The sequence below is a fragment of the Lucilia sericata genome, unplaced genomic scaffold (genome assembly GCF_015586225.1).
Source record: "Lucilia sericata isolate MDLA Ls3-8-SP2 unplaced genomic scaffold, ASM1558622v1 Contig000644F_arrow, whole genome shotgun sequence".
NCBI classification, from domain to species: domain Eukaryota; kingdom Metazoa; phylum Arthropoda; class Insecta; order Diptera; family Calliphoridae; genus Lucilia; species Lucilia sericata.
Genome location: NW_023994650.1, coordinates 5,001 through 20,433, shown reverse-complemented (window position 1 = coordinate 20,433; position 15,433 = coordinate 5,001). Strand labels below are relative to the sequence as shown.

At 32.0% G+C, this 15,433-nt stretch overlaps 1 protein-coding gene across 1 annotated transcript in view; it reads right to left on the bottom strand.

Moving 5' to 3' along the window:
• Window positions 1-14,428: 14,428 nt before the first annotated feature.
• Window positions 14,429-15,433, bottom strand: part of LOC119606995 (homeobox protein 10-like) — a gene marked incomplete at its 5' end in the record, with an annotated part of 5,951 nt that continues 4,946 nt past the window's right edge. The window contains 2 exons of the mRNA XM_037960682.1: window positions 14,429-15,301; window positions 15,367-15,433. The exon at window positions 15,367-15,433 is cut by the window's right edge and continues 92 nt beyond it. Of these exons, the coding sequence (XP_037816610.1) occupies window positions 15,167-15,301; window positions 15,367-15,433 (202 nt within the window). The remainder of the gene's footprint in view (window positions 15,302-15,366) is intronic.

Sequence of the window (15,433 nt, the reverse complement as noted above, 5' to 3'; positions counted from 1 at the left end):
CAAGGGCAATATAATTGTCTTGATAGTGGCAGGATGCCTGTTTTGTGGCCGCCATTTTGTTTTTGAAGGAATTTATCAATTCGAATTGTAATTTTTAATTAGGCACATAATAAATATTGCGTTCTTATGAGAATTATAATTACTGCCGCGCTTTCTATAACATATTACGGGTTTTTTGATGTTTCGGTGTAATTTTAATCTGGCGAAAGAGAACTTTAGTTTGACGCACACCATGACATTGTTTTCTACGGACTTATTTATATGTCTTTCCATAATATTGTCTATAATCTGATCTTTTATCATCAAAGTTAGGTCTATTGTCTTGGCTATAAGTGTGGTCTTTTTGTCTAAAGTTTGGCTTATAGTGCAGTGTAGCCTACAGTCAGTTCTTGACTATAATTTGGTTAATAGTGTTGTATAGTCAGATTTGTAGTTTTCTCAATAGTTTAATCTACAGTCTTGTTTAATCCAAAATCTTGTCTAAAGTCTGGGCCCAATTTATGGCATACGATATCGATCGAAATCTCCATTTAGATTGTATTGAGATTTAGATCGATATTGTATGCCCTAATTTGGGCCCTGGTCTATACTATAGTATCTTCTATAGTATCTATTGTCTATAGTCCAGTTTATATTATGATTACCCAGTAGTATATTAGGGGGTTGCGAATGCCAGTTTAGCGAAAGCGAATAATAAGTTTTATTTTTTGCGAATACGATTGCAAAAGCGAATGCGAACTCAAATAGCATAATTCAAATTATGTAATTTATTACTCATTCGCTGGCTAAACTAGAGGCGCAAGCACAAAAAGAAAGAAAATCTATGATAACTTTAAAAGCCAAAAACTGTGAAAACATAAAATTCTATTTTCTAGTTAAATAGAGGCGCTAGAACAAAAACAAAGAAAATCTGTGATCACTTTAATTTTCCATCAAAAATTGATTTTTTGAGTGAAAACATAAAAGTACATTTTCTGGCTAAACTAGAGGCGCTAGGGCAAAAACAAAGAAAATCTGTGATCACTATCATTTACCATCAAAAATCGATTTTTTTGAGTGAAAACATAAAAGTCCATTTTCTGGCTAAACTAGAGGCGCTAGGGCAAAAACAAAGAAAATCTGTGATCACTTTAATTTTCCATCAAAAATCGATTAGAGTGAAAACATAAAAGTCCATTTTCTGGCTAAACTAGAGGCGCTAGGGCAAAAAGAAAGAAAATCTGTGATCACTTTAATTTTCCATCAAAAATCGATTTTTTGAGTGAAAACATAAAAATCCATTTTCTGGCTAAACTAGAGGCGCTAGGGCAAAAACAAAGAAAATCTGTGATCACTTTAATTTTCCACCAAAAATCGATTTTTTGAGTGAAAACATAAAACAAAGAAAATCTGTGATCAATTTAATTTTCCACCAAAAATCGATTTTTTGAGTGAAAACATAAAAGTCCATTTTCTGGCCAAACTAAAGGCGCTAGGGCAAAAACAAAGAAAATCTGTGATCACTATCATTTACCATCAAAATTCGGTTTTTAGGGTGAAACATAAAAGTCCATTTTCAGGCTAAACTAGAGGCGCTAGGGCAAAAACAAAGAAAATCTGTGATCACTTTAATTTTCCACCAAAAATCGATTTTTATAGTGAAAACATTAAAGTCCATTTTCTGACTAAACTAGAGGCGCTAGGGCAAAAACAAAGAAAATCTGTGATCACTTTAATTTTCCATCAAACATCGATTTTTTGAGTGAAAACAAAAGTCCATTTTCTGGCTAAACTAGAGGCGCTACGGCAAAAACAAAGAAAATCTGTGATCACTTTAATTTTCCATCAAAAATCGATTATTTTTTAATGAAAACATAAAAATCCATTTTCTGGCTAAACTAGAGGCGCTAAGGCAAAAACAAAGAAAATCTGTGATCACTTTAATTTTCCATCAAAAATCGATTTTTGAGTGAAAACATAAAAGTCCAATTTCTGGCTAAAGTAGAGGCGCTAGGGCAAAAACAAAGAAAATCTGTGATCACTTTAATTTTCCATCAAAAATCGATTTTTTGAGTGAAAACATAAAAGTCCATTTTCTGGCTAAACTAGAGGCGCTAGGGCAAAAACAAAGAAAATCTGTGATCACTTCGATTTTCCATCAAAAATCGATTTATTTAGTGAAAACATAAAAGTCCATTTTCTGGCTAAACTAGAGGCGCTAGGGCAAAAACAAAGAAAATCTGTGATCACTTCGATTTTCCATCAAAAATCGATTTTTTGAGTGAAAACACAAAAGTCCATTTTCTGACTAAACTAGAGGCGCTAGGGCAAAAACAAAGAAAATCTGTGATCACTAACATTTACCATCAAAAATCGTATTTTTGAGTGAAAACATAAAAGTCCATTTTCTGGCTAAACTAGAGGCGCTAGGGCAAAAACAAAGAAAATCTGTGATCACTATCATTTACCATCAAAATTCGGTTTTTAGGGTGAAACATAAAAGTCCATTTTCAGGCTAAACTAGAGGCGCTAGGGCAAAAACAAAGAAAATCTGTGATCACTAACATTTACCATCAAAAATCGATTTTTAGAGTGAAAACATAAAAGTCCATTTTCTGGCCAAACTAAAGGCGCTAGGGCAAAAACAAAGAAAATGTGTGATCACTTTAATTTTCCACCAAAAATCGATTTTTTGAGTGAAAACACAGAAGTCCATTTTCTGGCAAAACTAGAGGCGCTAGGGCAAAGACAAAGAAAATCTGTGATCACTTCGATTTTCCATCAAAAATCGATTTTTTGAGTGAAAACACAAAAGTCCATTTTCTGACTAAACTAGAGGCGCTAGGGCAAAAACAAAGAAAATCTGTGATCACTAACATTTACCATCAAAAATCGTATTTTTGAGTGAAAACATAAAAGTCCATTTTCTGGCTAAACTAGAGGCGCTAGGGCAAAAACAAAGAAAATCTGTGATCACTTCGATTTTCCACCAAAAATCGATTTATTTAGTGAAAACATAAAAGTCCATTTTCTGGCTAAACTAGAGGCGCTAGGGCAAAAACAAAGAAAATCTGTGATCACTTTAATTTTGCATCAAAAATCGATTTTTTTAATGCAAACATAAAAGTCCATTTTCTGGCTAAACTAGAGGCGCTAGGGCAAAAACAAAGAAAATCTGTGATCACTAACATTTACCATCAAAAATCGTATTTTTGAGTGAAAACATAAAAGTCCATTTTCTGGCTAAACTAGAGGCGCTAGGGCAAAAACAAAGAAAATCTGTGATCACTTCGATTTTCCATCAAAAATCGATTTATTTAGTGAAAACATAAAAGTCCATTTTCTGGCTAAACTAGAGGCGCTAGGGCAAAAACAAAGAAAATCTGTGATCACTAACATTTACCATCAAAAATCGTATTTTTGAGTGAAAACATAAAAGACCATTTTCTGGCTAAACTAGAGGCGCTAGGGCAAAAACAAAGAAAATCTGTGATCACTTCGATTTTTTGAGTGAAAACATAAAAGTCCATTTTCTGGCTAAACTAGAGGCGGTAAGGCAAAAACAAAGAAAATCTGTGATCACTATCATTTACCATCAAAATCGATTTTTTGAGTGAAAACATAAAACTCCATTTTCTGGCTAAACTAGAGGCGATAGGGCAAAAACAAAGAAAATCTGTGATCACTTTAATTTTCCATCAAAATCGATTTTTTGAGTGAAAACATAAAACTCCATTTTCTGGCAAACTAGAGGCGCTAGGGCAAAAACAAAGAAAAACTGTGATCACTATCATTTACCATCAAAAATTAATTTTTTGAGTGAAAACATATAAGTCCATTTTCTGGCTAAACTAGAGGCGCTAAGACAAAAACAAAGAAAATCTGTGATCACTTTAATTTTCCACCAAAAATCGATTTTTTGAGTGAAAACATAAAAGTCCATTTTCTGGCTAAACTAGACAAAAACAAAGAAAATCTGTGATCACTTTAATTTTCCACCAAAAATCGATTTTTTGAGTGAAAACATGAAAGTCCATTTTCTGGCTAAACTAGAGGCGCTAAGGTAAAAACAAAGAAAATCTGTGATCACTTTAATTTTCCACCAAAAATCGATTTTAGAGTGAAAACATAAAAGTCCATTTTCTGGCTAAACTACAGGTGCTAGGGCAAAAACAAAGAAAATCTGTGATCACTTTAATTTTCCACCAAAAATCGATTTTAGAGTGAAAACATAAAAGTCCATTTTCTGGCTAAACTAGAGGCGATAGGGCAAAAACAAAGAAAATCTGTGATCACTTTAATTTCCCACCAAAAATCGATTTTGGAGTGAAAACATAAAAGTCCATTTTCTGGCTAAACTAGAGGCGCTAAGGCAAAAACAAAGAAAATCTGTGATCACTATCATTTACCATCAAAATCGATTTTTTTGAGTGAAAACATAAAAGTCCATTTTCTGGCTAAATTAGAGACGCTAGGGCAAAAACAAAGAAAATCTGTGATCACTATCATTTTCCATAAAAAATCGATTTTTTGAGTGAAAACATAAAAGTCCATTTTCTGGCTAAACTAGAGGCGCTAGGGCAAAACTAAAAAAATCTGTGATCACTTTAATTTTCCATCAAAAATCTTATTTTTGAGTGAAAACATAAAAGTCCATTTTCTAGCTAAACTAGAGGCGCTAGGGTAAAAACAAAGAAAATCTGTGATCACTTTAATTTTCCATCAAAAATCGATTTTTTGAGTGAAAACATAAAAGTCCATTTTCTGGCTAAACTAGAGGCGCTAGGGCAAAAACAAAGAAAATCTGTGATCACTTTAATTTTCCACCAAAAATCGATTTTTTTTTTGCGAAAACATAAAAGTCCATTTTCTGGCTAAACTAGAGGCGCTAGGGCGAAACTAAAAAAATCTGTGATCACTTTAATTTTCCATCAAAAATCTTATTTTTGAGTGAAAACATAAAAGTCCATTTTCTAGCTAAAGTAGAGGCGCTAGGGCAAAAACAAAGAAAATCTGTGATCACTATCATTTTCCATCAAAAATCGTATTTTTGAGTGAAAACATAAAAGTCAATTTTCTGGCTAAACTAGAGGCGCTAGGGTAAAAACAAAGAAAATCTGTGATCACTTTAATTTTCCATCAAAAATAGATTTTTTGAGTGAAAACATAAAAGTCCATTTTCTGGCTAAACTAGAGGCGCTAGGGCAAAAACAAAGAAAATCTGAACACTTTTGATTTTTTCGATTTTTTTAGTGCAAACATAAAAGTCCATTTACTGGCTAAACTAGAGCCGCTAGGACAAAAACAAAGAAAATCTGTGATTACTATCATTTACCATCAAAAATCGATTTTTTGAGTGAAAACAGAAAAGTCCATTTTCTGGCCAAACTAAAGGCGCTAGGGCAAAAACAAAGAAAATCTGTGATCACTTTAATTTTCCATCAAAAATCGATTTTTTTAATGAAAACATAAAAGTCCATTTTCTGGCCAAACTACAGGCGCTAGGGCAAAAACAAAAAAAATCTGTGATCACTTTAATTTTCCACCAAAAATCGATTTTTTGAGTGAAAACAAAAGTCCATTTTCTGGCTAAACTAGAGGAAAATCTGTGATCACTATCATTTTCTATCAAAAATCGGTTTTTTGAGTGAAAACATAAAAGTCAATTTTCTGGCTAAACTAGAGGCGCTAGGGCAAAAACAAAGAAAATCTGTGATCACTTTAATTTTCCATCAAAAATCGATTTTTTGAATGGAAACATAAAAGTCCATTTTCTGGCTAGAGGCGCTAGGGCAAAAACAAAGAAAATCTGTGATCACTTTAATTTTCCATCAAAATCGATTTTTTGAGTGAAAACATAAAAGTCCATTTTCTGGCTAAACTAGAGGCGCTAGGGCAAAAACAAAGAAAATCTGTGATCACTTTAATTTTCCATCAAAAATGGATTTTTTTAGTGAAAACATAAAAGTCCATTTTCTGGCTAAACTAGAGGCGCTAGGGCAAAAACAAAGAAAATCTGTGATCACTTTAATTTTCCATCAAAAATGGATTTTTTGAGTGAAAACATAAAAGTCCATTTTCTGGCTAAACTAGAGGCGCTAGGGCAAAAACAAAGAAAATCTGTGATCACTTTAATTTTCCATCAAAATCGATTTTTTGAGTGAAAACATAAAAGTCCATTTTCTGGCTAAACTAGAGGCGCTAGGGCAAAAACAAAGAAAATCTGTGATCACTTTAATTTTCCATCAAAAATGGATTTTTTTAGTGAAAACATAAAAGTCCATTTTCTGGCTAGAGGCGCTAGGGCAAAAACAAAGAAAATCTGTGATCACTTTAATTTTCCATCAAAATCGATTTTTTGAGTGAAAACATAAAAGTCCATTTTCTGGCTAAACTAGAGGCGCTAGGGCAAAAACAAAGAAAATCTGTGATCATTTTAATTTTTCACCAGAAATCGATTTTTTGAGTGGAAACATAAAAGTCCATTTTCTGGCTAGAGGCGCTAGGGCAAAAACAAAGAAAATCTGTGATCACTTTAATTTTCCATCAAAATCGATTTTTTGAGTGAAAACATAAAAGTCCATTTTCTGGCTAAACTAGAGGCGCTAGGGCAAAAACAAAGAAAATCTGTGATCACTTTAATTTTCCATCAAAATCGATTTTTTTAGTGAAAACATAAAAGTCCATTTTCTGGCTAAACTAGAGGCGCTAGGGCAAAAACAAAGAAAATCTGTGATCACTTTAATTTTCCATCAAAAATGGATTTTTTGAGTGAAAACATAAAAGTCCATTTTCTGGCTAAACTAGAGGCGCTAGGGCAAAAACAAAGAAAATCTGTGATCACTTTAATTTTCCATCAAAAATGGATTTTTTTAGTGAAAACATAAAAGTCCATTTTCTGGCTAAACTAGAGGCGCTAGGGCAAAAACAAAGAAAATCTGTGATCACTTTAATTTTCCATCAAAATCGATTTTTTTAATGAAAACATAAAAGTCCATTTTCTGGCTAAACTAGAGGCGCTAGGGCAAAAACAAAGAAAATCTGTGATCACTTTAATTTTTCACCAGAAATCGATTTTTTGAGTGAAAACATAAAAGTCCATTTTCTGGCTAGAGGCGCTAGGGCAAAAACAAAGAAAATCTGTGATCACTTTAATTTTCCATCAAAATCGATTTTTTTAATGAAAACATAAAAGTCCATTTTCTGGCTAAACTAGAGGCGCTAGGGCAAAAACAAAGAAAATCTGTGATCACTTTAATTTTCCATCAAAATCGATTTTTTTAATGAAAACATAAAAGTCCATTTTCTGGCTAAACTAGAGGCGCTAGGGCAAAAACAAAGAAAATCTGTGATCACTTTAATTTAATCATTTACCATCAAAAATCGATTTTTTTAGTGAAAACATAAAAGTCCATTTTCTGGCTAAACTAGAGGCGCTAGGGCAAAAGCAAAGAAAATCTGTGATCACTATCATTTACCATCAAAAATCGATTTTTTGAGTGAAAACAAAAAGTCCATTTTCTGGCTGAACTAGAGGCGCTAGGGCAAAAACAAAGAAAATCTGTGATCACTTTAATTTTCCACCAAAAATTGAATTTTTGAGTGAAAACATAAAAGTTAATTTTCTGGCTAAACTAGAGGCGCTAGGGCAAAAACAAAGAAAATCTGTGATCACTATCACTATCAAAAATCGGTTTTTTGAGTGAAAACATAAAAGTCCATTTTCTGGCTAAACTAGAGGCGCTAGGGCAAAAACAAAGAAAATCTGTGATCACTATCACTATCAAAAATCGGTTTTTTGAGTGAAAACATAAAAGTCCATTTTCTGGCTAAACTAGAGGCGCTAGGGCAAAAACAAAGAAAATCTGTGATCACTTTAATTTTTCACCAGAAATCGATTTTTTGAGTGAAAACATAAAAGTAATTTTCCATCAAAATCGATTTTTTGAGTGAAAACATAAAAGTCCATTTTCTGGCTAAACTAGAGGCGCTAGGGCAAAAACAAAGAAAATCTGTGATCACTTTAATTTTCCATCAAAAATGGATTTTTTTAGTGAAAACATAAAAGTCCATTTTCTGGCTAAACTTGAGGCGCTAGGGCAAAAACAAAGAAAATCTGTGATCACTTTAATTTTCCATCAAAAATGGATTTTTTTAGTGAAAACATAAAAGTCCATTTTCTGGCTAAACTAGAGGCGCTAGGGCAAAAACAAAGAAAATCTGTGATCCCTTTAATTTTCCATGAAAATCGATTTTTTGAGTGAAAACATAAAAGTCCATTTTCTGGCTAAACTAGAGGCGCTAGGGCAAAAACAAAGAAAATCTGTGATCACTTTAATTTTTCACCAGAAATCGATTTTTTGAGTGAAAACATAAAAGTCCATTTTCTGGCTAGAGGCGCTAGGGCAAAAACAAAGAAAATCTGTGATCACTTTAATTTTCCATCAAAATCGATTTTTTGAGTGAAAACATAAAAGTCCATTTTCTGGCTAAACTAGAGGCGCTAGGGCAAAAACAAAGAAAATCTGTGATCCCTTTAATTTTCCATCAAAATCGATTTTTTGAGTGAAAACATAAAAGTCCATTTTCTGGCTTAACTAGAGGCGCTAGGGCAAAAACAAAGAAAATCTGTGATCACTTTAATTTTTCACCAGAAATCGATTTTTTGAGTGAAAACATAAAAGTCCATTTTCTGGCTAAACTAGAGGCGCTAGGGCAAAAACAAAGAAAATCTGTGATCACTTTAATTTTCCATCAAAATCGATTTTTTGAGTGAAAACATAAAAGTCCATTTTCTGGCTAAACTAGAGGCGCTAGGGCAAAAACAAAGAAAATCTGTGATCACTTTAATTTTCCATCAAAATCGATTTTTTGAGTGAAAACATAAAAATCCATTTTCTGGCTAAACTAGAGGCGCTAGGGCAAAAACAAAGAAAATCTGTGATCACTTTAATTTTCCATCAAAAATGGATTTTTTTAGTGAAAACATAAAAGTCCATTTTCTGGCTAAACTAGAGGCGATAGGGCAAAAACAAAGAAAATCTGTGATCACTTTAATTTTCCATCAAAATCGATTTTTTGAGTGAAAACATAAAAATCCATTTTCTGGCTAAACTAGAGGCGCTAGGGAAAAAACAAAGAAAATCTGTGATCACTTTAATTTTCCATCAAAATCGATTTTTTGAGTGAAAACATAAAAATCCATTTTCTGGCTAAACTAGAGGCGCTAGGGCAAAAACAAAGAAAATCTGTGATCAATTTAATTTTCCATCAAAAATGGATTTTTTTAGTGAAAACATAAAAGTCCATTTTCTGGCTAAACTAGAGGCGCTAGGGCAAAAACAAAGAAAATCTGTGATCACTTTAATTTTCCATCAAAATCGATTTTTTGAGTGAAAACATAAAAATCCATTTTCTGGCCAAACTAAAGGCGCTAGGGCAAAAACAAAGAAAATCTGTGATCACTTTAATTTTCCATCAAAATCGATTTTTTGAGTGAAAACATAAAAATCCACTTTAATTTTCCATCAAAAATCGATTAGAGTGAAAACATAAAAGTCCATTTTCTGGCTAAACTAGAGGCGCTAGGGCAAAAACAAAGAAAATCTGTGATCACTTTAATTTTCCATCAAAAATTGATTTTTTGAGTGAAAACATAAAACTCCATTTTCTGGCTAAACTAGAGGCGCTAAGACAAAAACAAAGAAAATCTGTGATCACTTTAATTTTAAACCAAAAATCGATTTTTTGAGTAAAAACATAAAAGTCCATTTTCAGGCTAAACTAGAGGCGCTAGGTCAAAAACAAAGAAAATCTGTGATCACTTTAATTTTCCATCAAAAATGGATTTTTTGAGTAAAAACATAAAAGTCCATTTTCTGGCTAAACTAGAGGCGCTAGGGCAAAAACAAAGAAAATCTGTGATCACTTTAATTTTCCATCAAAATCGATTTTTTGAGTGAAAACATAAAAGTCCATTTTCTGGCTAAACTAGAGGCGCTAGGGCAAAAACAAAGAAAATCTGTGATCACTTTAATTTTCCATCAAAAATCGATTTTTTGAGTGAAAACATAAAAATCCATTTTCTGGCTAAACTAGAGGCGCTAGGGCAAAAACAAAGAAAATCTGTGATCACTTTAATTTTCCATCAAAAATTGATTTTTTGAGTGAAAACATAAAACTCCATTTTCTGGCTAAACTAGAGGCGCTAAGACAAAAACAAAGAAAATCTGTGATCACTTTAATTTTAAACCAAAAATCGATTTTTTGAGTAAAAACATAAAAGTCCATTTTCAGGCTAAACTAGAGGCGCTAGGGCAAAAACAAAGAAAATCTGTGATCACTATCATTTACCATCAAAAATAAATTTTTTTGAGTGAAAACATAAAAGTCCATTTTCTGGCTAAACTAGAGGCGCTAGGACAAAAACAAAGAAAATCTGTGATCACTATCATTTACCATCAAAAATTAATTTTTTTGAGTGAAAACATAAAACTCCATTTTCTGGCTAAACTAGAGGCGCTAAGACAAAAACAAAGAAAATCTGTGATCACTTTAATTTTAAACCAAAAATCGATTTTTAGAGTAAAAACATAAAAGTCCATTTTCAGGCTAAACTAGAGGCGCTAGGGCAAAAACAAAGAAAATCTGTGATCACTTTAATTTTCCATCAAAATCGATTTTTTGAGTGAAAACATAAAAGTCCATTTTCTGGCTAGAGGCGCTAGGGCAAAAACAAAGAAAATCTGTGATCACTTTAATTTTCCATCAAAATCGATTTTTTGAGTGAAAACATAAAAGTCCATTTTCTGGCTAAACTAGAGGCGCTAGGGCAAAAACAAAGAAAATCTGTGATCACTTTAATTTTCCATCAAAAATCGATTTTTTGAGTGAAAACATAAAAATCCATTTTCTGGCTAAACTAGAGGCGCTAGGGCAAAAACAAAGAAAATCTGTGATCACTTCAATTTTCCATCAAAAATTGATTTTTTGAGTGAAAACATAAAACTCCATTTTCTGGCTAAACTAGAGGCGCTAAGACAAAAACAAAGAAAATCTGTGATCACTTTAATTTTAAACCAAAAATCGATTTTTTGAGTAAAAACATAAAAGTCCATTTTCAGGCTAAACTAGAGGCGCTAGGGCAAAAACAAAGAAAATCTGTGATCACTATCATTTACCATCAAAAATAAATTTTTTTGAGTGAAAACATAAAAGTCCATTTTCTGGCTAAACTAGAGGCGCTAGGACAAAAACAAAGAAAATCTGTGATCACTATCATTTACCATCAAAAATTAATTTTTTTGAGTGAAAACATAAAACTCCATTTTCTGGCTAAACTAGAGGCGCTAAGACAAAAACAAAGAAAATCTGTGATCACTTTAATTTTAAACCAAAAATCGATTTTTAGAGTAAAAACATAAAAGTCCATTTTCAGGCTAAACTAGAGGCGCTAGGGCAAAAACAAAGAAAATCTGTGATCACTTTAATTTTCCATCAAAATCGATTTTTTGAGTGAAAACATAAAAATCCATTTTCTGGCCAAACTAAAGGCGCTAGGGCAAAAACAAAGAAAATCTGTGATCACTTTAATTTTCCATCAAAAATCGATTTTTTGAGTGAAAACATAAAAATCCATTTTCTGGCTAAACTAGAGGCGCTAGGGCAAAAACAAAGAAAATCTGTGATCACTTTAAATTTCCATCAAAAATTGATTTTTTGAGTGAAAACACAAAAGTCCATTTTCTGACTAAACTTGAGGCGCTAGGGCAAAAACAAAGAAAATCTGTGATCACTTTAATTTTCCACCAAAAATCGATTTTTAGAGTGAAAACATAAAAGGCCATTTTCTGGCCAAACTAAAGGCGCTAGGGCAAAAACAAAGAAAATCTGTGATCACTTTAATTTTCCATCAAAAATCGATTTTTTGAGTGAAAACATAAAAGTCCATTTTCTGGCTAAACTAGAGGCGCTATGGCAAAAACAAAGAAAATCTGTGATCACTTTAATTTTCCACCAAAAATCGATTTTTTGAGTGAAAACACAGAAGTCCATTTTCTGGCAAAACTAGAGGCGCTAGGGCAAAAACAAAGAAAATCTGTGATCACTTTAATTTTCCATCAAAAATCGATTTTTTGAGTGAAAACACAAAAGTCCATTTTCTGACTAAACTAGACGCGCTAGGGCAAAAACAAAGAAAATCTGTGATCACTAACATTTACCATCAAAAATCGATTTTTAGAGTGAAAACATAAAAGTCCATTTTCTGGCCAATCGATTTTTTGAGTGAAAACATAAAACTCCATTTTCTGGCTAAACTAGAGGCGCTAGGGCAAAAACAAAGAAAATCTGTGATCACTATCATTTACCATCAAAATCGATTTTTTTGAGTGAAAACATAAAACTCCATTTTCTGGCTAAACTAGAGGCGCTAGGGCAAAAACAAAGAAAATCTGTGATCACTATCATTTACTATCAAAATCGATTTTTTTGAGTGAAAACATAAAAGTCCATTTTCTGGCTAAACTAGAGGCGCTAGGAAAAAAACAAAGAAAATCTGTGATCACTATCATTTACTATCAAAATCGATTTTTTGAGTGAAAACATAAAACTCCATTTTCTGGCTAAACTAGAGGCGCTAGGGCAAAAACAAAGAAAATCTGTGATCACTATCATTTACCATCAAAATCGATTTTTTTGAGTGAAAACATAAAACTCCACTATCATTTACCACCAAAATCGATTTTTTGAGTGAAAACATAAAACTCCATTTTCTGGCTAAACTAGAGGCGCTAGGGCAAAAACAAAGAAAATCTGTGATCACTATCATTTACCATCAAAATCGATTTTTTTGAGTGAAAACATAAAAGTCCATTTTCTGGCTAAACTAGAGGCGCTAGGGCAAAAACAAAGAAAATCTGTGATCACTTTAATTTTCCACCAAAAATCGATTTTTTTAGTGAAAACATAAAAGTCCATTTTCTGGCTAAACTAGAGGCGCTAGGGCAAAAAACAAAGAAAATCTGTGATCACTTTAATTTTCCACCAAAAATCGATTTTTTGAGTGAAAACATAAAAGTCCATTTTCTGGCTAAACTAGAGGCGCTAGGACAAAAACAAAGAAAATCTGTGATCACTTTAATTTTCCATCAAAAATCGTGTTTTTGAGTGAAACAGAAAAGTCCATTTTTTGGTTAAACTAAAGGCGCCAGGGCAAAAACAAAAAAAATCTGTGATCACTTTAATTTTCCATCAAAAATCAATTTTTTGAGTGAAAACATAAAAGTCCATTTTCTGGCTAAACTAGAGGCGCTAGGGCAAAAACAAAGAAAATCTGTGATCACTTTAATTTTCCACCAAAAATCGATTTTTTGAGTGAAAACATAAAAGTCCATTTTTTGGCTAAACTAGAGGCGCTAGGGCCAAAACAAAGAAAATCTTTGATCACTATCATTTAGCATCAAAATCGATTTTTTGAGTGAAAACATAAAAGTCCATTTTTTGGCTAAACTAGAGACGCTATCATTTACCATCAAAATCGATTTTTTGAGTGAAAACATAAAAGTCCATTTTCTGGATAAAATAGAGGCGCTAGGACAAAAACAAAGAAAATCAGTGATCACTATCATTTACCATCAAAAATCGATTTTTTTTAATGAACACATAAAAGTCTATTTTCTGGCCAAACTAGAGGCGCTAGGGCAAAAAGGAAGAAAATGAGTGATCAGTATAGTCTATAGCCTAGAGTTTAGTCTATAGTATTGTTTATGGTCTAGTCTATAGTCTGGCATATAGTGTAATCAATAGTCTTTGCTACATTATAGTCTATTCTCTAGTCTATAGCCTAGAGTGTAGTATGTAGACATGTCTGTGTTCTAGTCTATAGTCTGGCTTATAGTGTAGCCCAGAATGTAGTCTAATCTACAGTCTAGAGTCTGGCCTAAAGTGTGGACTATAGTAACTGCTATAGTTTAGTCTATAGCCTGGCATAGTGTAGTATATAGTCTCTGCTATACTCTGGTTTATAGTGTAATCTACAGTCTAATCTATAGCCTGGTCTAAAGTGTGGCCTATATTGCAGTTTTTAGAGTCTGCTATAGTCTAGTCTATAGTTTGACTTATAGTCTAGTATGAAGTGTTGTCTATAGCCTAGATTGTAGTATGGCCTATAGTCTGGTGTAAAATTGGTTTAAAATATACTCTATATTATAGTCTGTCTATAGTCTGGTCTAGAGTGTAGTCTCTAGCCTTTAGTCTAGTCTAGTCTGGTCTGAAGTCTGGTCTAAAGTATGGTCTATGGTATAGTCTATAATCTAGCCTGTATGCTAGTATGTTGTCTTTATTACAGTCTATTCTATAGTCTGCTTTATTGTATGGCCTCTCTTCTGTATAGTCTGAGTTATTCCATGTTTCACCATGCGCTGCGCAAAAATATTTAAACACTTTGTACTTTTGCTTTTTAGTGTTTTATCAACAAAGAAATCTTTATTTTGTTATATTAATAAATAAATTTTTCTTAATTGGGATTTTATTTTCTAACATAATTTTTTGTTTTCAACTTAAAAAATAACAAAATTTTTAACAAAAATTAATAATAATAATAAAAGTTAATTAGTTTAAAAAGGACTTATTATAATTTTGATATGATTCAAAACTCTTAAAAGAAAAACTACTAAAAACGAAAAGTTTAAAATAGATAGTTTTCAAAACTTAAAATAAAAACAGCGCAAAATTAAATAGAATAAAAATAATATAATAATAAAGCAACATTAACTTAATAACAATACGAATTTGTTCAATAATAAGGGGGGGGGGCTGTAGTATTAGTTACAGGACTAATTTATAATTAACATTAATATAACAATTTATTTACTTTCTTATTTTCATTGTATTCATTACGATATTTATTAATTATATTAACTAACGCATTAAGCTCAAATATTTTTTTAAGACTTATAAATTAAAAAAAATATATAACAAAGTAAAGGGAGAGATTTTGTTTTTAAATTAACAAAGATTTGGTAAAATAAAATGAGTAATTTTGGTGAGAAGGGGGGCGGGGGTGTATAGTTCTTTTAGGTTATTTTATGTTAAACAAAACTAAATTAAAATATAATTAAATTAATATAAAGTAATTATAATTGTAATAATAACGATATCGTATGTAGTTCTAAATAGGAAAAACTAACTATCGACTTAAATTGTTAATATACAAAGCATGTAATTCAGTACGCGGTGTATTTTCGAATAGGGCGGCACGATTTTGACCTTCACCCTTTTTAACCCAATGGCCATAAACTCTAAAAGCACAGCCATCAATAACCTAAAAGTAAAGTAAATTTAAATTAAGAAAAAAATATTAGAAAAATATTTGTTTATTACACTTACTTTACGCAACACTTTAACTCTATAAGGATCACGTATAGCCTCTTCACAGTGTAGCGGTTCGGCGGTA